The 25,365-nt window shown below is 43.9% G+C and overlaps 2 protein-coding genes and 1 long non-coding RNA gene across 4 annotated transcripts in view; 1 reads left to right on the top strand and 2 right to left on the bottom strand.

Annotated features, from left to right (window-relative positions):
• The window catches only part of hoxc8a (homeobox C8a), a 31,935-nt gene extending 16,171 nt beyond the window's left edge, over positions 1-15,764 (bottom strand). Inside the window, exon 1 of the transcript XR_011189039.1 lies at positions 15,410-15,764. The gene's annotated coding sequence lies outside the window, so the exon portion shown is untranslated. The remainder of the gene's footprint in view (positions 1-15,409) is intronic.
• On the top strand, positions 4-8,460 carry LOC107077017 (uncharacterized). Of its 2 annotated transcripts, XR_011189041.1 has the most exons (4): positions 4-244; positions 1,986-5,676; positions 6,609-6,776; positions 7,546-8,460. It is a non-coding gene; the product is annotated as an uncharacterized lncRNA (long non-coding RNA). The 2 variants fall into 2 exon arrangements; XR_001478139.2 differs by lacking the exon at positions 1,986-5,676 and having other exon boundaries at positions 50-244.
• Positions 15,765-15,964: 200 nt separating the features above from the next.
• hoxc10a (homeobox C10a) lies at positions 15,965-21,780 on the bottom strand. Its single transcript, XM_006629268.3, has 2 exons — positions 20,821-21,780; positions 15,965-16,833 (listed from the first exon to the last, which is right to left on the bottom strand). The coding sequence occupies exons 1-2, from the start codon at positions 21,575-21,577 to the stop codon at positions 16,556-16,558; spliced, it is 1,035 nt and encodes a 344-aa protein (XP_006629331.1). The 5' UTR covers positions 21,578-21,780; the 3' UTR covers positions 15,965-16,555.
• Positions 21,781-25,365: the final 3,585 nt, after the last annotated feature.

Below are 25,365 nucleotides of genomic sequence, written 5' to 3'. Positions count from 1 at the left end.
TATATTTACCCCCCAAAAATTACACAGTGGATCAATGCGCGAGTCTTTCTGGGATAGCCGTGCAGTTCAAGGTTTCAGGATTTTTTTTTTTGGAAAAGCGTGTGTGTATTTATTTATTTTAATCTCACCTAGATATGGGCGTTGAAAATCAAAGACCACAAATCCTTTCCTCGTGTTACGGTGAAAAAAAAAACGATTAAGCTTTCCTGCAGGCAGGACAAAATCACCCATCACGGAGCACGAGGTATGTGGAGAAGCCCACTGAAGGCACTATTTGTTTCCGTAATTAATCTCCGTCCGTGGCTGAGCTCGTCAAAGTCTGATACACGTCGCTTGGGGTGTTTGGCAATATTAGATTAAAAATCAACACGTACACATACCAAGCAAACAGCACCTAGACGTCTCTTTATAAGGAAGTCCTCTTGATTTCTCCTAACAGATATCCTTTTCGGTCTGCTCCTTTGGATGGGGTGTAGATGAGGGTTTTTTTGAGGGGGGGGGGGTGTTTAATTGCAATGTCAAGTGGATTAATGTGCGACAGTCCTCTGTTTACGACGCTAAAACAGAAAGGAAAGACCCTCGTTATCCAAACAATCTTACTGGGATAACCCTCGTAAAAAACGGGACTTTTTATTTTGCAAAACTGGGAGAGCTGGGAATCGTAAGGCGCTGAAAATCATGAACACTTCAGCGGGTTGTATTCGGCAAGTGGCCGGGGATGATTTTATGTCCTTCAATAAATTTTTACGAGGGACCATTTGATTGTTCATAAACGTGTCGTTAATAAAAACTGCAGCCCAGTTCCTGGTAAAGCAGAAAAAAAAAACACAGCGCGGCGATTGTGGAACAGGAGCCGATCAGCCGGGATTTGGAACGAAAACGAGTGCGTTTGGGGAAGGAACATAGGGAGAGAGGAAAGTTTTATTTTGATTCATTTTGTTCGTGGGGCTCGATTAAAAAAAAATCAACGCTGGGAGAAAAGAGACTGAACGTTTCCTTCTGACTTTTTTTTTTAAAAAAATATTAGTCGAGGGTGTGAAGCTAATTTAAAAGTAAGCTCCGAGTTTTTAAAAACAGGTTTCCAAGACCTTGAAAAAGAAATCCGAAATAAAAAAAAAAACAAGGCCAGAACTGAAGGAAAAATCGAACGGCGCTTCTGTGCCGTAAAGCTGCTGAAGCGCAGAACGGACCCGGCGACAAGAGCTGTGGACGGAGGCCGGTACAGTCGTGCGATAGAGACCAGTCTTGTACTTATGCCGAAATCGCTCTTACAGAGACATACATATATAGATATAGATATAGATTTTTTTGCTTTAACTGTTTTGAAGTCGAGCATAGAAAATACACACCAAAACGTAACTAAGAGCACAAAAATACATTAAAATAAACACTCGAGTACGAGCAGAAAAACAAATAGATCCAACTTTTCCTCGGGCGGGCCGAGTTGAGAGATGACAGAAGTTCGCGGCAGCCTCTGCCGGCTTGTGCTGCTGGTTGGGGGCACGGACGTGCTGCGCGGGGCTGACTGACAACCGGAATTTCTCCCGTAGGCTCCTCGGGCGTGAACAGTAGCCTGCTCTTTTTTTAGAAGATTCGAAATGATGAAATTGCACCGTGTCCCTTTATTTTCCGTCCACACGAGCGTGTCTGAATAAGAGCTGGATTAAGGCGTGTCGTTTTCATGACATTAATGTGTAATCTGTTAGATAAGTGGCATAAATTGCCAGGCGAGTTGTTTTTGCAACCAAATTGAAATGAATATGTCGGGGGGGAAAGGACACCATAACCTCAGCAAGGGAAATAGATGTTATTTTTTATTTCTATGATATTTTGATTTCGCGTTGTATTATTCTCGTAAAGTGAAAGCAGCTCCGCCTGCCACCGGCTCAGCCTTTCGTCCACGAATATAAAAACATACAATTCGATGGATAAGTATACATATATATTTTAAGAAACCTTTCACAGTTTCCTCTTCTGTCGTGCAGGGGGTTGCGTGGGCGACTTCCGCGCGGCGCCGTACGCGGGGGGGCAGTAGCCAGCGCGAGGCCCTCGGCTCGTTTCGGCTCGCCTCTCCGGGGCTCCTCTCGTCACGCGCCTGCTCCGCAGTGCCGCGAGCGCCGGGCGAAATCAGAAATTCAGGCGTAAACAGAACAGCGACTGAGGTATTCCGTCAGGAAGAAATAGCACGGACGGTTTTCCTTTGATCGAGTGTGTCTTTCCCCCCCCCACAGATTTGGATATTAAAGAGGTCCGGACAGCAGCAGCTGCAACACTTTCTGGAATAAAACCGCTTTTTTTAAATCGTACGACCTCGGTACGACTGGCTTCTCTTTTTTCAAGAAGCAGACAGTTTCCCGCTGTGAGCTACAAATACTGCTGTGGGAGGAAATAATTCGATAAGAGACGTTGCAGAAAAGTTAAAACTGACACCACTACTAATAATAATCCAGTGCGCATTAGTTATTGAATTTCAACTTGACCAACGGTTACACGACTCGGGTTCGTTTGGCCCGGGGATGTCAGTACTATTATTCAGTAGACAATAATTTAAAAGAAACGTCTGGTACCCGTGCTTGTTTAAAATGTTTACAGTGTCCATTAACTGAAGTTCAAAATGTCTGTCGGTTTAATGGAGGAAAGGGGCGCCTCTTCGTTGGTAACAGTGGCGATTGAAGAGACTTCGGTCCATAAAACGGAGAGAAATCTGGATTTTTAGTTTAAAGATACTGATCTACTTTTTCAGACGTTCCATTCCACGTTTTGTTATGTTGGGGTTTTTTGTCGTTGTGGACCCGTTTGCGTCTGAGGTTTCTGAAATGCCTCACACCAGCTGTGGGTCAGAAGGCCCGGGCGGTGTTGGCAGAATTGTTTTCAAACGACAGAACTGCATCTTGATATCTTTCGAAAGCGTGCGTCTTCCTTGTCCGCCTTAGACGTCAAAGGGTTTCTCAAGTGTTCAGGCAAAAGTATGTTTGCTTGTGCACTTTCGAAGAACACTGTCTTTAGGTGTTTGGAAACAGTAAATAAAATCAGATTTAATCGTTGTAAGATAAGCAATATTTATTTCGTGTAGTGAAAACAGATAAAAAAACCTTTGTTGTGTCCTAGCATTCCGTATAAACGTCAAGGACGTTAACTCAATAAAATCTATAGGAAGAATATAGCTCGCTATTCCTGATGATTTCGTTCAACATTTTGCATGAAACCTGGAAACAAAGGCAAAATAAAAATCCTTCCAGTCCATTGTCTTGGCTCAAATGCAGAAATACCCAGGCAGATGCATAAAAACGTGCTAAAACGTGGCCCAACCTGTAGTCAGGTCCTGCCATTTCTGTTCCGAGCGAACCGTGCACAGGCTTCTGGGGAGTAAAATAATGGTTAAAAAAATCAAGCATAAAGAATATTTTAGATGAAGACGGATATTGGACCAGGAAATGCGTGGGAATGTATTTGTGCACCTGGAATTGCTTTACAATATCTGTACGTGGTCCCTGAAAGTCTGCACGCATTGTGGTGGTTTATGAGTTTCACTGCTCGCGTTATTTAAAAAAAAAATAACGTGAAAACAATCGTGCATACCTGCTGCACAGCTCTTTGTTTTGGCCAATTTAGCACAAGACACTAACCCTCCATTGAGATCTTAGTAGGCCTGACTGGCTCCCGCAAGGGCACTGCTACAGAAGTGGAGTCAAGTCCACTCTCTCTTGAAATAACAAATTCACGTCCCGCAGCCTCCACGCTCGTGATCGGCGATTCGCAGTTGTTTTATGCCCGTGTCTTTGTTTTAAGTGGGTGAAGTATCGCCGGGAACCTGGTTGTTAGGGGTCTGTATGCATTACGTTACGGGAACGTATGACAAAGGAGGCTTCTCGTCAAACGCTGCACGGCCGCCCGAGAAGAGCAGTGGGTCTTCAGAGCCGGACTCTGGACACCGGATTCTCCGCTGGCGCGGACGAACCCCGGCGTCAAGTTCGGCTTCATGGCCTCTGTCTTCTATTACAATCAATAAAAAAAAAAACAACACCCACGATCAATGTGAAACAAAACGGCGCGTTTCATTGCAATGGAAAATCGGGACTGCTTTACAGAACGCTGCCAAACTGACGTCTTGGCGCAGCGCAGCAGAAGCTGTGGATTTAAAACGGGGGTTTTATTTGCCTCTGTGAGTTGTGAAAATTTTAAAAGGAAATGGTTTGACTGTTTAATGCTTGTAATCGTTAAAAACAGCTTACCCTGTTAAACGTAACGTTGATCTATCTCTCAGGAAGTCATTTTGCTCCCTTTTCGTTCTTCCTTATTTAATGAAAAGTACGGGAAACAATCTGCAGCTATTTTGTTTTTGATTTTCATTCTGTAATGTACAGACTACATCAAACGCCGTGTACTACAATTGGCTTCTCCCTGTGTTGTAGAGGGCTAATTAAATGACCAATAAAAAGAACTGGCAGTGAACTGCACCCGCTTTACGATTATGAAGTGTTTATTTCGCGTGTATGCGTGTGTGTGTGTTCGGCAACATGAATGTACGGCTCTAGTTGCAGCAGAAAGGACCTCCTGTCTTTATTCCTTGAGAATCAGAGGGAATCATGTCGCGAGCGCAAGCTGCGGCTCGTGCACTCGGCCGATCACACTACTCAAATCGGAGATATCCGGGGGCGTGAGAAATCAATTTCTAGACATAGAAATCTCGATTTCTTATTTTAATGTCATGCCTCTCCCCCTTTTACACTCTGATGCAAGCGGGGGGAGGAGAGAGCAGCCTCGTCTTGCATTTGTGCAGTTCGCTCCGTTACCATAGCCTGTAGTTTTGCCAGGTTAATTAAAACCGATCAAGGCCAGAGCACGGTTAAAAAAAAAAAAAGGACAATGTTAACCGAAGAAGAGGATACATAAAAAATAACACACAAACAACGGCACGAATATGAGGAAGAAAACAAAACTGAGGATCGCGAGCAGAATCCTAAATATCATAAATATATATACAACACAACACCAAATAAGCGCCAATAGCTCAGATATATGCCCGCACAGTGTTGTGGGGTCTGCGTGAGTGGGAGCTTGCAGGTTTGTGAATGAGGCGCTGTTTCAGTTCTGCAATATTTCCTGTTTGTTAGCCGAACGCTACAGAAATGTAGGAATTAAACGAGGAATTCGGGACTCCGGGCTCGACTCTTCTCAGAAGATGACCTTGTACTTAAGATAGTTCCTGCTGTAACAAGAAACAGCCTTTCAAATACCCCCCTTCAAAGGAATCACACGCATGCAAACACTTCGGATGTTGAGACAAAAACTAACGAAAAATGTGGAAAATAAAAGTGTCTTTTTTGGTTAGAGATCTAGCCAAATAGCGATAGATAGCGAGCAGTGTATTGGCAGTGAAGGGTTTATGAAATTCTCACCCGCGATAGAACCCACCCTCACTCCCTGCAATAACGGTACATTATAAAGCACCCAGGAGAAACCCCAGGACGGGGAGACGCTCTCGCCGGGGCCTCGGGCGGCTCGGGGCGATGTGCACCCGCCGTGGGACACCCAGTCCACTTCCCCCCGCGACGACAGGCTCGGCCCAGCTCCACTCGCGCCCTTCGCCCGTTTCTCGGCTCAGATGGACGAAAACTGTCAACTGAAATCTGAGGCTCGTCAGAAATCAGCGAGGAGCAACGGGGCCTCCCTTCGGTATTTTCTCAAATAATAATAAAAATATAATTGTCCGGTAATACGAGCCGGGCAGCCATTTAAAAACACAGACTAACCGAGCAGTTGGGAAGGATCTGAAATATTAGCTATTTTAATAACAATAACAATAATGTCTACAGCGACAGCTCTGTATTTCTTGGGCTCCAGTTAAATTCCCTTTCAAATAATATTTCTTGTTAGTTATTATTGTACCATATTTCCGTTTCAGAATTTTTGTAATGAATGCGATTTCATGCAAATTCCCGTCTCGCTGTAAACATATAAAAATGTCATTATTATTATTATTATTATTATTATTATTATTATTATTATTATTATTATTGTTGTTGTTGTTGTTGTTGTTGTTGTTGTTATGTTATTGTTATGTCTGTAATTATGTCCATAATCGCTTTATTTTATTTTAAAATATCACAATTACTAGAATTTTCGTAAATGTTATTATATTGTTTTTCTAAGATATTTCGGGACTTTCAGTTGCAGCCGTGTCCTGGGATCGCGGTCTGTGTTAATTAAGCGCTTCCTGATCCGTGATTAAACACAACTCCTAAATGCAGCGTAATTACGAAAGGTTTCCTGGTGACAAAATCCGAAGGCCTGCTGTGAGGGTTATAAGCAATAAATGCGCCAATTAATGTGGTCTACTAAACAAGTGTATCAGCGTCGTTTTTGTAATCCACAGTCACTGCGGAGCGAACATAGACGATGCATATATATATATACACGTGTGTGGAAGTATTTAGTCTATGCATGTGTCTCTGTGTGCATGAAAATACATTTATATTTAAAAAAAATGTTTATTTTTCATTCATGCTAACCATATTATTTTTTATGCGTCCGGAAATGACCTAATATGCAGCGCAAAAAAAATATGAAATTGAAGTTATTAACAATAGTGTTGTCTTCTTTTTTAGGGTCAGCTAATGACAGACCAGAAACCGGGAGCACAGCGATGTGCGCTGGAATCGGGGTGTGATTCTTTGGGTCTGACCCGTGCTGTTTCTTGGGCTTTGGGGTCAGTGGGCTCGGTATTCAGACCCTCCGTCACTAATTTAATGACGTCGTTGTTCTAATTCCGTAGGGTAAGAACCATACTTCGTCCGTGTAACGAACTTGAACACATACAGCGTGTATACGACAGGAAACTAGGAATGGTTGTTCTCTAACTTTCGTTGGCGTCGCGTTCCTCTTTCAGAAATGGGTCACTAACGTCGCCTTTCTCTAAAACGCTGTGACTGTGGAACATAGTTTTATCAGTCTGTCTCGGTGAGATGACCCACCTCGGGCTTCTAAATTATTTGACAAAAGCGAAATTTCTCGATTCCAGCACAATTTCGATATATGGAGTTTTTAACGTACTTTCTTTGAAAGTTCACACACATACTACAGATGGGGCGATCGGGATGCTATTTCTATTTTTCTGTAAGGTCCAAAATGTATTTCTCCTTCTATTTACTTACGTGTATTGGTGTACGTCTGTGCTATTATACACCACTTTAACCTTCATGAAAAGCGCTCAGGTGAGCATATGATAGCAGTTCTATCATATTGATAGAACAATAATATCTACAAAGACACCTATAACAATTATTAATAATTCTAATAATATAATTAATAATTGTTGTTGGCCTATGTGTATTTACACGCCATGCAAATATCTGTAGAATATTTAATTACCGGAGCCTAAATCCACTAGTTTAAAAAAACAGAAATAAAGGCAAAAAATATATAAATACATATCGAAATGTTGCTATTATTGCTACTGTAGTTGTTTGATGTTTTTTTTTTAAAGTTATCATCGTATAACTTTCCAAGAAGGGAAAGCTAGAGTGTGTTTTTTTATCATTTTAGGAGGCAGAGTTCAAGTCTAGGAGCCGCCCGCGGCGGATGGATCTGTAACCTTTGAAGCCGGCTCGCGGGGCTGTGGTGCGTGTCTCCGGAGAACCTCGCGCGGCCGAGTCGCCCTTCTCCGGTTTCCTGCCGCTAACCTCTCCCTCTCTAACCTGAGCGTGTCTCAGGTCACCGCGGCCCCGGAGCCTGCGCTGGCACGCTGAACCTGCGCTGGAAACGGCCCACTGGGGAGCAGGACCTGAGTTCGGCACCGCGTGTTCACCTGAGATAACGTGGCTCCGGAGTCAGAGGTCGCAGGCAAACAGTAATTTAGCTTGCAGGCCCCATTCTCCGCATTAGCGTGATATATGCAGAAGCCCGTATTACCTAGATGTGGAGCCTCGTAAAACACTACAAATCCATTATTGTACAACTCTGCGTTGTTATTAATTGTCATAAATATCGCCACAATTTGAATGGGTTGTCTCGGTCCATCAGCTTAATCCCACCACAGCTTTGCTGAGAACGCGCTACGCCAGAATCCCTAGCCTTTATGCTCCAGTGTCACTTCTAAAAGGCCGTGATGAACACTGTAATCCTTTTGCACAGACGTTACAATAACTCTTCTGGGTAACGTGTTCCAGCAGAAGAGAAAAATAAGACCCAGCTGCTTTGTGTGTTAAATCGCAGATAAAATGAGTACAAACGCGCTTCTATCTGTGTGGCAGCTCCGATGAGCAGTAGCTATTTGAATGGGAATATCCAATTCTGCTGCAATTACATGTGCACTGTCAAGTTCACATTGTGATGGGATTTCAAACTCAAACTATCCTGTCTCTGCCGCTCTTCAGATCGACAATACACAGACACGTCAACTCTGATATGTGTGTTCAACATTCCACCAACCAAATAACTTAATAAAAAATGATCCCTGTGGATCTGCTCATGTGTCTTTTGTTTTGTTTTTTTTTTCATTTGAAAGTGCAAGAGATTTGAAGGGATTGTGCTAATTAAAAAAAAAACGATTTTACATTCTTCTTATAATTATTTCTTCATGTGTGTATGTCATGAATTGAACGTGAACTCCTAACACACTGTCCCGTGCTAACACACCATACGATGGGAAACGGAATTTCTTGCTGATGTGTTTGGTTGATGTGTAGCGAAGCCACACAGTCGCTGTACAGAAAATAGAACCGTCTCCCTGCCCGCTGGAATTCGCTCGCGTTGCTCGTCCTCGCGAGCACAGAAACGCACGGGCAGGTCGCACGGTAGCGCTCCTGCGGGAAGGTCGCCGAGCGTACGTGCGCGTGCACTGTAGCTGGAGGTTCGCTACTGTGTGGCTGTTGTGTGACTCGCAGCTCGTCCTGACCGCAGAGTGACTGAGGAGAATGGAGAAGAGGGGGCAAATCCTATTGGAAAAGACCTTTACCCTCCGCAGTATGTCCTATGCTAAGGCAGAACGGCAGCAGGAGCAGCAACAACAACAACAACAACAACAAAACATTAGTGAATAATATTCATTTTTTTACTTAAACGTTTGAAGTCATAACCAACATAAAATCCCAACTGTTACATTTCCTGGATCCCGAAATAACACACCGCCAACCCCACCACCAGAACCACTGACTCGCGCTCGCCGAGTCGTCGTTACCGGCGCGGCCGCTCAGAGGCAAGATCGGCTCAATATTTTGTGCCACAGACAAAGATGAGACGAGCGTTAAAAAAAAGGCAAACACAACTGTCTGAGCGGTTTGAATATTTACAATGGACAAAAGCTGATCTCGATAAAGCCGCTCTCGATTTCCGAAGAGTTATCAAGCGAGAAAGTTATGAGCTGGTTTTATTGCACGAGCAGTCCGGCTTTGTAGTCGTGTAGGGTTTTAATTAGCCTCAATTATTTCGGCAGTGCGCGGATTCGTTTTATTAATTAAGCTAAACGATTTCATTCCCCTAATCGTCCCACAGCCCGTCAGTGTTCGTCTATAATAAATCCCCAATTATCTTATGAACCAGGAAAACCAGGATATTATCATCCAGAATTTAATGGGATTCTGATTAATTTGATTTCTGGCTCTTTGTTCAATAAAGGGAACATAACAAAACCTAGAGATTGTACATTAACAATAATTACACCAGGAAGGAGAGAGGGATCCCGGGTAAATTTCAAGTATAATCTTCCAGTCAAATTCCAACAAAACAGCGACATGAGCAACACTAATACGTAACTATAATTTAAAACCACTCCTTGTCGGAGAAGTTCGAGTATCGGCATCTTCAACACAGCACAGGTCTGTGGATTAATGTTTAGCTTCTCGAAAGCCGGAGATTTTCTTCAAAGACAGAGAGCGGCCTGTCACGCGTTTAATCGGCTCAGAGCTTTTCGAAATGAATAACAGGGGTACGGTGTTTGAAAGCCTCGGCGAAACCGGAGAATGCTGGAAGCTAAGGAAAAAAGTTTTGCGAGGGTCCGATGTTCCCTCCGATCTCCCCCACCCGAGCGGCCGCGCGCCCGGCTTGCCCGCGAGCCGTGCTGGTCTTTGTTTACCCGGCATTCCTCAGGGCCGCTCGCGCAGGTTCCCCGCGTGAAAATGACTTTGGATTCCAGACAAATGTGTCCTCTGCCCACACAAGCACCAGTCCGGGAAAACAGGAAAACACACACACACAGCACAGCCATCTGAGACCCATTTCAGACACCGGGAATGATACAGACTACCGCATTGCAGGAAGAGAACTGCTGAACGTCTATAATAGGAAGAGTAAGAATGATTGTTGTTGAAATAATAACTACACAATGTGTATAAAAGCACCAAACGTATTCTGTATTTTTTAAAAAGCGTTGTTGTATTTTTCTCTTCAATAGATTAGATTTTGGAGCAGATTTTGATGTCCTGAGATGCCCAAATGGTGTGTGCGTTCATATAAATTCACTTTTCTTGTTACATTTACAGGTATTTACACTGATTCCCTTGGTAGACGATGTGATTATGACGCGACAGCTACTTTCGTGGTTGTTGGCGGAATTGGGGTTGTTTAGTGTTTTTTTTTTGTTTTTATGGGTCGACCATAAAGAAAATGTATTTTTCTGTTCTGCGTTTCGGTTGGCAGCAGAAAAGGAGTAAGAGCCGATTCCGAAAATGTCCGCGGTGGCTCCCGTCCTCAGAAATACGGGGGGGAAAAATTGTTTTTGAAAATTGAAAATTATATTAAATATCTGTTTTGGAAATTTAAAAAATATATAGAACAAAACCCACCACCAGAGCTAGGAAATAAGCCCGAATAAGAAGAAAGAGGGTTTGTAAAGTAGTAGAGTAGGAAATGCACGCCGAGTCGCAACGCCAGCCTTACTATCTGTTCTCTTCCGATCACCGAAAAACACAACTCAACAATCCTCTGCAGATTTTAGTTTTAAAGGAGGCAAATTATCCGTGCTGAGAGGACAAATCTGTGCCTACTAAAATATAAAATATGCATGTGTCCGTCTGCAATTCAATAGGTTACGCGGTTTCCGTACATAGTTAAAATGGCATTTTAACTTTTGGGGGATGTAGATATGTATATCTGGTCTAGAGTGCTTTATACTGAGGTGTCAACGACAGTAGCTCAGTGGATGAACTATTAGGTGCTAAACTCTTTTAAAAGTTATTATAGATGGCTTTAAGGAGAAGTGAGTATTTTCTCAATGTCTAATATTTATTTAAAACTCGCTAGGTCGTTTTTTCCCCCGAAGATACCATCTAAAAGGTTTTAACATTCCTTTTACGAGCACACGGAGCTGTACATATATCGACTTAGATAAAAAACAAAACAAACAGCTGTAAATGATAATGATGCCAAAAATTGAAATGTGAAATTCTTCCCAGCTTGAATAAAATGAACGCCCATTGCGATGAAAACAGATTGTATTTACCGACGGCAAATACATACAAAACATCTGTAAAAACGCATCACTAAGAAAATTGCGCAACTTCCACACCAGCTTGGATTTCTACAGCTCTCTCAACAAGTTTCAGCCAGCAGTATTACCGAAAGGCAAACATTTCGATGATACAATCAGATACCAGTATATTTCTGATATTACAATCTGACGTCCATACTTCCTACTTGGCCGTCCATTCTAGGGGTCAGCTTCCAATGAATACTTGTTTTTCCTGCGTGCCATTTCGTCTAATAACATCTTATCTTTCATCTGTGTGCATCTGGGTACACCTCAGTCTTCATTAAAATATTTTAATACATTTCAAAATAAAAGCGACAGGATTGACCACTTTACAGATGGCCAGCGTCGTGCATCGGAACAGTGTGCACACAGTTCTCGGACTATACATGACATATCACAGAACCTTAGCTTCGGTAATAAACCTTACAGATATTACTTAAAACATAGACACGTAGGGCTGAAGACACAGTGAGAATAGTACTGCAATACTAAGAAACCCACTAATCCAGCCCATCTGTAAATACAAGATCTTCTGTTCTGCATTTACAAATACTACGTTACTAAAACTATTAGTTCCTATACTGTTAGTTACTAGTGATAATGATTATGTTTATCCAAAGACGACGCGGGTTGCAAAAAAAAGGCAATTTTACAGCACCTGAGGAAAGGGCGATAGGCACGAGTGTATTTATTGTTTAAAATAAGTTAGGATTTACTTAACTATCGTTTTAACATTCAGCTGAAGTAAAAGAGAAGAAAATGCCCGCAGCTTTCTCAACGTGCCTGTCGGATTTTGGAGGTATCTGTTTGCTTTGGATTAATTATGTCATCTTTTGAAATGAACAAGAAAAAAGACGATCTTAGACTGCAGTCCGGTATTATTAAAGAAAAGGTACCCGCCGCGCTGTGCCAAAGCGGGCTGCTTAATATCACCGAGCATCGCTGTGCTGCTCCCCACGCAAAAACAGAGACATATCAGCCATGTGTCCCCTGAAGCCAAGAAAAAGATCTTTCATGCACTATAGATATTTCCGTATGTCATAAATAGCACTTGTGGCAGTATCAAAAACGACAATAAAATGCAAACATAACATGTTCTTTTTCTTCTCTGTATTCCATAACTCTCAATAAATGAACGCGCTAATACCCTCCGCGAGGGGACACCCATTGATATTCACAGTGCATTCTGGATACACGAGATGAAATATATGACACACTCTCACAATTAGCTAGTGCTGTTCGCTCGCCATTAATATAACTAAAGAAGACGGAAATATCCCCAAACCACCTCGTCTTCACATTTCTGCCTTGGCAAACACTCCATCAATAGGCCGTGCAGTGCCTGCACCAGAAGGTAATTGTTCTGTTTTTGAAGGTAGCGGTTTCTGCTTGGACGTCAGGGGGAGGGGAGAAAGAGATTTTCCTTTCCGTGACTGAAACCCGCGAGCCAGGCTGACACCGAGCTCGCGCGGAAGACCCGAACCTTTCAGATGGGCCGCGCGGCACGGCGCGGCGGCACGCGGGGAAAGGTGCACCATTGCGATGGGACACCTCGCAGACACGACATATTTATGCTCCCCGTGGTGTTACGTGGCTTTAAATTGTGGGGATGGTGCCTTGCGGCTTTCAAAAATCCGATGACACTCCATTGTGCGTGTATGGCAATATTGTGTTAAATACCTGTTTTTGAAAGGACACATGAGAGCCGGCTGAGTCCAACTGAGATTTTATTAAACCCAAAAACACTTCCATCATCACCAGTCCATTATACCCGAGCACACTTTACTTATTTTAGCAATAATAGTACCACCTCATAATGTATGATATAGATTTTGTTTTTGCGACATTAAGTACCGTTATATATCCTTCACTGTTGTCTTTATATACATAGAATGCTTGGAGGAGAGAGCGTGCCTGTGGATGACAGGGAAATGTGCTCGTACTGTTCAATTTCAATTACTGCTAATGCATACCTGCTGCCTGCCTATTACTGTACGATTCCCAGCTAAACTGGGATCCCTCGCAAAGAACTAAATGGATGCGCCGGGGTTCCATCAATCTTCAGCATGATGTTTCTGCAGCTTATTTATAACAGTGATTCACTCCCATTCAGGGCCGCTGACAATCACCCTTCGGCTGCGGCATCTCCGCCGAGCCGCAGGCAAGAGAGCGTGAGCGCACCTACGCCCGCGCACGGCCAGGCGGAGAAGCGCGCGAGACGGCTGTCCGCAGGCAGGACATCAGCTGGATGTGGCATTTAGCTACAGCCTGATTTGTGCGATGCTGGGGGGCAGGATACCTCCTACCCACGGTGACCCGCGCTAGCCCACCGTGCTCGGCTGGCCTCCACTAATCCGCCCCTGTCCTTCGCTCTTCTACGTAGGCCAATTGTGGCGCTGCCACTGTCTGTGCGATAAGAGTTATTTCCCCCCGAGCACCAATACATTAGAGGGTGTCTGTAGGCGCTGTTGGTAAACAAACTCTCTCTACATCCTTCCTCTAGCCGCTGCTGTGAGGGCTGGGGACACCTTTGTGCATGTCTTCAATCCTAAACCACACACCTAACGATACGATCTGTGATCTATGCACGGCCTGTTTCCAACGGGGGAACACGACATTTTGACGGCTGTTTGCCTAAAGCCCAGCTCCGGTCACAGAGGCGCTGCTGGTCAGAAATCAACGCCAGTTTTTGTCTGTATCCCTGCCGTGCCTCGGAGCCTCTCGCTGCTGTTTTCCTTTTTAAGTGCCCCTTCTCCCACAGAGAAAGAGAAATAAAAAGAGGTGATGGGCAGGGGATTACGGCTCGCCCGCCCGGGCGCGGAGGAGCGCGGTTCGTTGTACGACGCCAGTCGCGGACTGGGATAGTGAAGGTGACGGAACTTGTCGCCCTTGATGAAGACGAACTGACGTAATCAAGGCAGTTTCTTGTTGCCGAGCCAGGAAGTCAATCCCAACAACATGAAACTACCTAAACCACGCACCAGCTGCACGTGAAGGGAGAGGGGTGGGGGGGGGGGGTGTGCGGGGAAGAGGAGGGTGGTGGTGGTGGTGGGGGGTTACTCTGATACACCGCCAGCCTGAACGACAGGCTCTGAAGGAGGAGCGCCGGCGAAGAGTTGGAAGACGCAGAAGTTATAAAAAGAGATGGACAAAGGAAGGGGGGCGCGCGGAGTACGGCACCACCCGGCTTCTTCACCCAGAAGCTCTCATCTCGTCCCAGAGTCGCTACCTGCCTCTCAGAAGCACATCGCCTCTGACCAAAAAAGCTCGCCTTCCGCCCGCCTGACTAGTGAACACTTCGTTAAGCGCACAAACGTCTGAAAAAAACAACAACCCCCAAACTACTAGGTCAGCAAAGGCATTACAAAAACACATTTCAATAAGGAAGCGATTGTTTCTATTGAAGTGCCAGTCAGCGGCCCCGGTCTCACTCCCCGCACGTACCTGAGGAAGTGTCTGTCAGTCACTGCCAGTAATCCCTCCGTGCTCTGAATAATCGCTCTCTAACTGCATCGCTATGCCAACGGAAAAGCAAATCAGACTGCACGCACTTGCACCGAACACCCCAGGGACAGCACAGCCCAACTTTTTTTTTCTGACGGTGACCATAACAAACAAAGAAGCAAACAAGCAAAAAAAAAAAGACACAGGCAAGGCTCGTCCAACTTCAAAGTCTCACAGACACAATCGCACAACAGCCACAGGAAAAACTCCCAGCGGCGCGAGGAATATTCCACGAGCATCTCCCCCCACCGTCCTCCGCCACCGCGGAACCGTGCACGAAGGTGGTGTTTATCTGACACACACACACACACAAAAAAAGAATCTTGCAGCTAGCTGATCAAAGCCACGCGCGAGGCGCTGAGCGGAGAACCCCGGCAGGAGCACGAGCCCTCAGCGTCTCCGAGAGAGAAAAAAAGTATTCGCCATGTCTCGTCCTACCTTCGGCTTCCCCGGACGCGCGGCGGCGGCGGCGGCCAGCTGGTCCGTCTCCGGTCTCCAGTATCCATTCCTTTGCTGTGAGTGGCGCGCCGCTATCCTAAATGAAATGTCGCGTCAATACCAGAACCTGCGGAGTGAGTCCCGACTCCACACACCGCAGCCCGAGCGCTGTGAATTAGCCCTCCTCCGCTCACCTTTAACGCATCCTTTACTGCTGCGGCACATTATATTTGCAGATCATAAAAACCACCTCCAGCGCTTTTCCAGGACCGTCCTGACATTACTGTTTTATGACCTTGACTTATCGTGGTCACCTGGATAATATTTAAATCAACGTTATGGTCTCTCACTTATATTAAAACTGCCACGATCTCTCTTCCCCCCCCCCCCACACACCCCCACACTCTCTCCCTCTTTCTCTCCCTCCCTCTCTCCTTCTCCCATAAAGCCATAAAGGACAAGCGCGGGGAACAGGAACGGGTTAGGAAAGGAACATTCCTGGGAGAAAATAACTTTCCAAATCCCCTCTGCAGTCTTTTTGATTCAAGTGGATTTTCTACAAAAAAAATGTATTTTTATTTTTTCTCTTTCTCTCTCTCTCTCTATATATCAGATATGTTATTGCTCAGTGAAGCAAAGTACATGCAAATACAACAGGTCATATTAAATAGTGCACCGAAGGGAAAAAAAAAACAACAACAGCTCGTTACAAATAACACATCCACGAAAATAACATAAAATAAATTTCAACACGATGAATGAAATTGCAGGGCAAAGTGTGTGTCAGTTTTTTTCTTTTACATACAGACAGTGGAAGAAACGCATTTTCACTTTGGACACAATGCACAAACAATATAATTCCATTTTCAAAACCGTATCGCTGTCAGAACAGCGCCCCACACTTCCAAGAAAGTCCTTACAAAGATATTTCTTTAACAATCGAAAGGTTATACAGATATTTCACCTGACTCGAGAACCTGCCCATTTTTTTTAATTCTGTATTGAAATGCTACTCGTCGGTTTTATTTTAAAAAACTGAGTTTATGTTTTTGGCTGTCGGACGACGGAAACTGCATGCTCTGCTTTTTTTTATTTCAATCTTTTTGCTGCTGTGGTTGTGGTTGTTTGGAAGCGGTGGAAGGCTTCTCAGGTGTAGCTGTAACCTGTAGACAGCTCTCGCACTCGGCTCTCCCTGTTGAGTTTCTTCAATTTCATTCTCCGGTTCTGAAACCAGATCTTCACTTGTCTGTCGGTGAGGTTAATACTCCGGCTGATCTCCAGGCGGCGCTCCCGAGTCAGATACATGTTAAACAAGAACTCCTTCTCCAGTTCCAGCGTCTGGTGCTTTGTGTACGGGCACCTCTTCTTCCGCCCGCTCTTCGCTGTCAGCCAGTTTCCTGCGACTTTTTCGGCTTTCGAGTTCTCTGCGGGGAACAACAAAGACGGAGACGTATGTAGCACCCACACGAATGGCTCAGCATTTGAGTTTCTGTTTTTTAAATCACACACACACACACAAAAAATCAACAGACGCCTGACAAACGGGAAGAGCGCGTAAGCGCATCCGTCTCAAGAGCGGATGTTCTCGCGGCGTCGAGCTGCCCTTGAAATCGGAAAGGAAAGGCTGTTGGCCTGTCTCGAGACACCCGGCTGACGGCCCAGCAGACACTGTCCCCTCGCCCAGCCGACTGGACAGCTCGAGGGTACAGGACGCGCACGTTTCCTATCGCCAGCTTGCACCCAGGTCTCCTGGCAGGCTGGGAGTTGCGAGCGAAGCTCTTAGGTTTTAAAAGATGTAATTGATGTCTTTAATGAACCGTATATTTCCATTTCAGTAAAAAACAAATAAACATGTGATGTGAAAAAAATGGACTAATGCGCAAAAGTCACGTCTTTTATAACTGTTACACATAAATATTAAAGGATACTTTAAAAGCGACCCATCATGTTGTGTGGTTGTGTATCTGTCCGTTATTTGTAAAATTATGGTTTTGGTTGTTGTGAGGAAAAGCCCTTCAGCAGCAGGAAGAACATTAAAATGTGATTTTGGGGAGTAAGTTGGTCAGCCTCCACTGAAATCTGCGGCTTGCCTCGCGGCTTTGATTTTCAGACACGACAGTTCTCGACAGTTCTGGGGTTTTCAGAGGAGAATCATCCACAAATTGTCACGAGATTCAGAACTTTCCCCTCGGACGGACAGGAATATCGAACGAGCAAGTTTCTCCGATCGGATCGGGGATCGGAACCGCCTGCACGCGTTTTGATTGTAGGGACAATTCGTTTTATACCTTCCCCGTTTAATTAAATACCATTTAGTAAACCATTTTTTATCAACTTTACCTTTTCCCTCAGAAAAACAAAGAGCAGAATTTATGTGTCGGTATTTTTAAATGAGATTTTCAGGCGTATCCTTCTGTATTCGAATGTTTTCAATTAAACGTCAAAGCAGACGCAGAGCGCGAAGGGTATTTAATACATTCTTGTCACATATACGTGAAGAAATCTCAAATTGTTTTACAAGTAAGATATTATTATGGAATATTGCTGGAATTAATATTCCAGGAATTGCACAAATAGTAAACCCCTGGGTGTGATTTTCAAATATTAACAAAATAACCATTAAGGTGACGTATTAATATTGCTCATATAAAAAAAACCCTAAACGATTAGGTTGTAGCTATATTATTAAATCAATCCAATACAAACATTAACGAAAAACTAAAAATCTTACGGATGTTTTTTTTTTACTTTTAGTTTTTAATTGCACTTTAATATTCAAATAAAGCCTTAAACGAATTTGCAGTTAATTGATATACTACATGCATTGTTACATAATACAGTAACAAAGCATGTTGCATCGATTTCAATATAAAAATGTAGATTCTTTAAAGGTTTATTAATGTGTCTGTTAGCGAGGTGTGTTATGGTGTTTACATTTTAGTGCTACACTTTTTTTTTGCAATACAGGATCTTCACAAGGTATAATTTCCTTCATCTCACAAATACCCGCCTCGTGAATATAATCGGCACATAAAGATGAGCTGTTAATTCGCCTACAACACTCATTAAAGGCGATATGAACTGTTAAGCGCGAGGCATATCATAAAAACAATCCAAGAGAGATTCTATCGAAGTATTATTTACTTCCCGTCTGGATTATGTGACACAGCAGGCTGAAACTATAAACCACATGTTCAATAAAAATCATTTTCCTTTTTCTCACTATTTTTATCACACAGTACTACTACTGTATAAACCAGCCCTGAAACCACAATTGTATCAGGTCTGCGTTTCGTGCCAACATTTCCGAATCGTTCTGAACACTGGGCTGTATTGTTTACTGTGTCTATGCGTGAGTGTGTTTCACAGCCCAGTTTTCCTGTTTTATTACTTTATTTCGAGCCTAACTCGTGCATATAATGTTCAATCAAATTAATCGATATATTAAAATTAAAATTGTACTTCGTTATCACTAAAGTCAACAACAAATATATTTACACATGTAGCTATCACAGAAACTTGCTTGTTTGTCTACTGCTTTCTCTCTTTATGTATTCGAAGCATAACTGGCACATTTAATTTTTCCATTATGCTATTTGGAGAAAATTCAAATATTTCATTTGAAAACAGTAAAACGAGTGACTATAAACAACAACATAAGCTCAATGTCGGGCAAATGAGGCATCGATTTGAGGGGATTCGAGGAATATTATTGAAGATGACTGAACCTCTTAAAAAAGTTTTTTTTTATGAATATTTAATATGTCCGTATATATGCGCATGCATTTCACAGACACTGAAGATGTTGATCGGTTCTTTCGTGTATTAACGCAACACGGCTTATCTTAGTTTTTATTATTAGAAAGTCCCACTTAAAAAAGAACACACCTCTGTTTTTATAGAGCCCTGGCTGTGAATTAGCTTTCCAAGATCTCGTAAAAAAATAACCGCAAAGACAAACCTGCTGTTTAAAGGGATAAACCACGTACTAGGTGTTACTTGTACTACAGCGAATCGAGCACCGCATCCCAAACACCACGGACGTGATATTAGAATAGAATAATAGCAATTCGTGTCGGTTAGCCCCAGTACATAGTACATAAAAGCCAAAGCACAGATTTTTACTTTCATCAGTTCTGCATCAGCAGTAGAAATGGCATGTCACCTAGTCAATATTCTGAAACCTTTCTTTGTAATCTGAGAAAGACCGAGCCTGACGTTGGATCTTCTCATGGTGAAATGTAGACGCACGGTTCGAGTATCGGGCCTGCCTCGACGGCGACAGATCATTTTCAAAATATATTGATATAGATATATCTTTATTTATTTTTTTTTGGGGGGGGGGGTGGCGCAACACGTCAGAAAACATAAAGGTATCAAGTATCCGAGGGCGTGAAAAAAAGTTAAGGCTGTTTTATTTCGCAGCCGGCCTCGGTGAGTTCCCCTGCAGTCGTATCCGATTCCTCCGCCACAATTACCGCTCTTCTCGTTTTATCGCCCCTTCGCCTTTACAGCGCGGTAACACAAGTCATAAGCAGACCGAGCCCTGTCATCTGCGACTGTATTTACTCGCGCTCCTGCGAGCCGTGAAGCGGGCTTCCTAGCGCTTTCTAAGCGCTGTTCTTGGTAGGCACGGCCGGCCATTATCCCTGTCAAATAAAAAGATGATTAGAGGTGAATAGGGAAATTCCATCATCCTTGGTGAGAATTAGCACAGACCCGTCTCCTATAATTACCCGCGTGAGCCCCGCATCTTCAAAGAACTGAAAATATTCATTATCAGGCGATTCGGCACCGTTTAAAGCAGTGCTTTTAATCGTGCTGTGTGTGTTGATAATATGAAAAGCGACCAAGCAACGCCTTATTTCCCTTTAAACACGCAAAACATAATAATTCCGCTTCCACGAAATGTTGATCTTGGGCAAGTGCCTTGAGGTTTTCTGTCAATTAATGGAGGTGTGTATGTGTGGGGGGGACGGGGGGTTGCGGTCGCAGATTTCCTGGCCCTCCTGCCCAGTATTGGCGTTCTGTATCTCACCTTGTTGATGAAAAGCACGCTTCGTTGCACGCAAATCAACCAGAGAGTAAGCGTAACTGCACGCATAGAGACGACGCGCGACCACAAAGACGCTTGATTTAGAGCAGTATCCTTAACTTTAAAAACTTGAAGGGAAAGGGAGAAAACACAGAAGCTTTGCATTTGGTTTCTTAGACCTTTTACGTCGGCCTACGGAATGTAAAAATATTAATAACACTGCTCCCCCGATAAGCCCCGCTCAAACAGTTTTCTAAGAGCCATTTTCGCATGCAGTCTTCTAGGGAAAACTTGTGTTGTCGGGTGGTTCAGCTCAGCAGCTGCAGGGCGCTAATCTGTAAAGGTGTGTGTCTGTTGGCGCTGGGGGTTCGGCTACCTTTCGCTTCGCTGTCCGAGATGTCCGTGCTGCTGTCCGTCTTGGAGAGCCGCTCCGGCTCGGGTTCGGCTAATCTCTTCGCCGCCGCGGCGTCTTCGCTCTTGACGCCGGCGGGGCCCGAGTCCCGGTCGTGCTCGCCGTTTTCCGAGAAAGCCTCGGGCACGGGCACCCCGGCAACCGCGGCGGTCTCGCTGGGAGACGCCAGGCTGCCCACCGAGGAGAAACCAGGGCCGAACTCCCCCTCCTCCTGCGCCTTCTCCCCCGGGTAACCCTGGCTGACGCGGAAGTAGCCGGGCACCGGCACCGCGCGCTGTGGCGGGCTCCTTTCCGCCCCGAGTCGGGTGTAGGTGGTCGGTTCCCCCGGCCCCTTGGCCCCGTTGACATCCGCCCGGAACATGCAGCACATACTTTCCTCCTTGACGTTGCCCGCCGGGAAGGAGCAGGAGGGCAGGGGTCTGGCAACAGGTTGGTCTGTCCTGCACGAGCCCTTGGGGTCCCCCCCCCACGTGTCCAGCTGCGCCAGGTAAGGCGAGGGGTGGTAGGAGCCGAGAGGCAGGCTGACCGGGCTGAGTTCGTCCCTCTTGGGGAGAGAGGAAGGCAGGATTCCACAGTTCCTCATCACTGTACAGCCATACTCGGCGCCCGTCTGCATGTACATCCCGGAGGCGGCCGAATACCCCTCACTTCGGTACGCGGAGGGTCCCACCAGAGAATCCATGAGAAACGACCCCGTAGCTACGTTGTTGGGACATGACATTGTTGGTTCAGGAGTCAGGGCTGCGAGGAAGATTACGGCGGTTGGGAGCTGACATCTTTTTGGGTGGCAAAAAAAAATATCAGCAACATAATTATGGATGCACAGCGCCCGCCACGTGATTTTCAGACCAATGGGGTTTTGAAAGTGGCCTTGGTGCTCCAGACTGCGGTGACGTCAGCGAGGTCAAGTTGTAGCGGTTCGGAGCTCCAGCGTGGAGCAAGGGCGCCATCTAGCCAGCCGAGCGGGGTAAAAGCACCCTCCCGCCGGGGAACAAAGAGAAAGGCTTTCGGCCCGAGCGGAGCCGCGCGACCAGTTGAGAAGCTCGCAGGCGACAGAGGTAAATCAAGCACGCGACAAGCAAGCGAATGTCAAATTCACATCGAAAGTGGGGAAAAAAAACACAGATTCGAAGGAATCCGGAGAAGAAATTCGATCACGGCTTGTTTCACTACGGAAAACCAGCGCTGATCTGTCGGTAAAATCATCGTAAGTTTACTACGAAAAGGCGTATTAAACTACTGCTGAATCAGGTTATTTAGCCAAACACCATCTTACATTATTGAATAATATGCAAACTAAATATTCTTCTTGCTTTTTGAGCTCGTATTGTAATGTCCTTAAGCAGATTCACTTTCTTGGACGCATTAAAAAAAAATCTGGACTGTGTAGATTCATTCCGCTGTACTTTTTTCGAAAGTATTGTGAAGTTTCCTAAATAATTCCAAGATAAATGTACTAACGTTCTGCCTTGAAATATGCTGATTATTGTGTGTAAAAAGGAGCAGCAATTCTTTAGAAAGTTCAGGGATGATTTTGTTTTTTATGTATTAGTGCCTTATTTTGATTTTGAAAATGGCCATTTCTGGACACTACAATTTTATTAAAATTAAAAAAAACCTGAGAATTTAAGAGATTTAACAGAAGCTAAGGCAAAAACAATTGTTGTACGAAATTTAGCATGAACCTCGTTTACAGAAGCATTAGAATTCTTTCAATTCCAGTAGTTTAATTTTCAGGTTCAAGTTTTTCAATGAAAAACCTATAAGTAACCAGAACAAATAGTTATAATTAGCTACATAATCACTAATTATTTTCATGCCCTCTCTACCTTTTTTATTTTAATCATAAGCAATCAATATCCGTTTCCATTAATATTTTGTTAATTAAAAGCATTTCCATTAAATTATTAACATTTTCATTAAGAATGTTATTCTTTTCGATTAAAAAAATCTGTGGAACAAATTTCATTGTGTTTGTGCGTTTTTATTATTTATTTATTTTTAATGTAATGCTGAGAGACCTAATTGTAAAGAGATTTAAACGTGAACTCATCCTTGATATTTGTAATATTTGTTTTCGTTTAGGCTTGTCTGTTTGTTCAGTTATACAAAAGAGAATGAATTAATTCTTCTTTCGTATGATTGCTTTACAAAACCTCGCTGATTCATATATTCATTGGACTTTTATATGTGTTCTTACTTTTCAAAATTCATAAAAAAAACATCATGTACTTTATACAAGATACGAGGACTGGAAATTCCTTCTTCGAATCCTAAAACATATTATGTTAATTTAATCATATTTAGAACTGAAACAACATGCTACATATATTGCGAAGTGATGGATGATAAATATTTTTCAGTAAAAAAAAAACTCGCAATCCAATGTTAGAATTTCTCCTTAATTTGAAACAAAGATGCGAACGATCACGTTGAACTCCAGGCCTATGAGTTTCATGTAATTAAGTCGCCATTACGCACATGATATTGAAGCCTGTAGTTGGTGTCCGTGCAAAAGGCCTGTATGTTTAAAAGCACATTATTTTACGGTTCGTGTAAAATCGCTAAACTTTCTTGGCTCGACGCGAAGGGCTGCCGCGCGCAGCAGCCAGGCCGGTGCAGAGACCTGGGTTGTTGTCCTTGTCCGTGGCGCGTGATTATTATACCTGCGAGCACAAAGATTTCTCCGCCCGCACGACTGTGCACCACCTCCGGCTGCTTCATCACGGACAGACCTCGGGATCTGCAGCCCGAGTCTCCTGCGTCTCCGCGTGCTTGTGTATTGCGACTCCGCGCCATCGAGTTACCTGAAATTTAACTTTCACCGGAGTTAGGCGTTTTGCAGGATTGTTTATTTTAATAATAATAATAATAATAATAATAATAATAATAATAATAATAATAATAATAATAATATATCATGGCGAACCTGTGCCATTAATTAGTAGTGTGTGCATCAATTAAAATATAATTGAAGTGAATATATAATATAATAATAATAATAACTTCAATAATGGTATGTTTAATTTGTTAATTTATTTTTTTATTTTTATTTTACCGCAGTGCCTTTAGACGCCGGAAAACGCCTTTTATCCTGATCACCGCTAATAATCTCATTGCTGAAAGGGGATGTGTTTCTCCCAGGCAGAGCGCACGGGATGCGGGGTGGAATGAAATATCTATGTTGGCGTGAATGTGGACGTTTGAGCTCGAAACGGTGGTCTCTGCGCCGCGGTTTTGCGCTCAGTCGTGTTTTAATCCCCAACAGCAATTCTAAATAAACACAGATGACTCGGTGCCGAGACACGCGATACAGGCGACTGGGAACAAATCCGCTTCATCCGGGATTTAATTCCCGCGGAGCCCAGCTCCCCTGATCCCCTCCAGAGCTACAGACTCAAACTCTCTGCTTCCCAATACTGCAATAATAACGAAGTCTGGGTGTCCTGGTGTATTTAACACAGCGTGAAACACAGAGGACAGACGGAAGGAAAGAGCCGGAAACGGAGACAATGAAAGCAAAGGCACTGCAAGAGCCTCACGTGTGTTTTGACTTTTCATTCCCTTACACTGATGCTCAGTTATTTTGGAAAATGTTGAGATTCTTGTGGGTTTTTTTAAAGTTTCGTTAAAGACAACTAAAAAAAAACGTTTTAGAACGTCCATCAATCGATACCCCCCCCCAGCCCCCGCCATTCCCAACAAGCACACACCGGCCCCCCCGGCTGTCCGATTCTACCCTCTCGTGTTGCACTGGGGTTCGGACCAGCGCTTCTCTGTGACCGTGGAAGTGCCGTTTCCAGTTTCAATGGCGCCGACAGAGGGGGTCACCGGCAATGACCTCGCGCCACAACACTCCTGGAGCCGCTCGCGCTCGGCAGGGCCGCGGTGGTGCTGCGGTTCGGGCCACGTCAGTCAGGTCCAGTCTCGCTGGTCTGTCGTGCTGTCTGTTTTTCTTTTCGGGGGGTAGACGTGTCATAAAAAATCAAAACGTTTCTCCTTTCTTTCTCACTGGGAAAGTAAAAAAAAATCGCACGCAACTGCAATATTATGCGAGCGGCAGAGCGCATGAAGTCGAAGACGGATTAGGAAGTGTTCGTAGAGGTTTGGAGTCTCGTCTCCTATTTTGAAAGATTTTAATCCTTAAAAATAATTAAGATACAGGAACTGTATGTATCGAAAACGTTATATAAATATAAATAAATGTTGTTTACGACCGAAGAAATGGCCTAATTACACTTTTTTTTTGTAAAGGTGGGGTTTTGTTTTTTAAAAAAGGTTTGTTTCTAAGGGAATTTGCAATAAAACGCGAGTCTATGCCTTTTCCTGAGTCACAACCGATACAATACTGCCAGAACGAAGCAAGTGACCAACCCAAATATTTTTTTATCATCACAAAAAATATAATAATAATAATAATGTTTTCGTTTTTGGGAATGCGTACAAATCAAACCAATTCTATTACAAACTACAACATTACTTGAACACGTACTGTACATTTAAAAAATG

The sequence above is a fragment of the Lepisosteus oculatus genome, chromosome 1 (assembly GCF_040954835.1).
Source record: "Lepisosteus oculatus isolate fLepOcu1 chromosome 1, fLepOcu1.hap2, whole genome shotgun sequence".
Lineage (NCBI taxonomy): Eukaryota > Metazoa > Chordata > Actinopteri > Semionotiformes > Lepisosteidae > Lepisosteus > Lepisosteus oculatus.
This window is presented reverse-complemented; position numbering and strand designations above follow the sequence as displayed.

What these genes read in the sequence shown, in the direction of transcription:
- hoxc10a (XM_006629268.3), bottom strand. Translation starts at nt 21,577, where the DNA reads ATGTCATGTCCCAACAACGTAGCTACGGGGTCGTTTCTCATGGATTCT. An exon ending in CTCGGACAGCGAAGCGAAAG is followed by an intron (nt 16,834 to 20,820) that starts GTAGCCGAACCC and finishes TGTTCCCCGCAG; the next exon opens with AGAACTCGAAAGCCGAAAAA.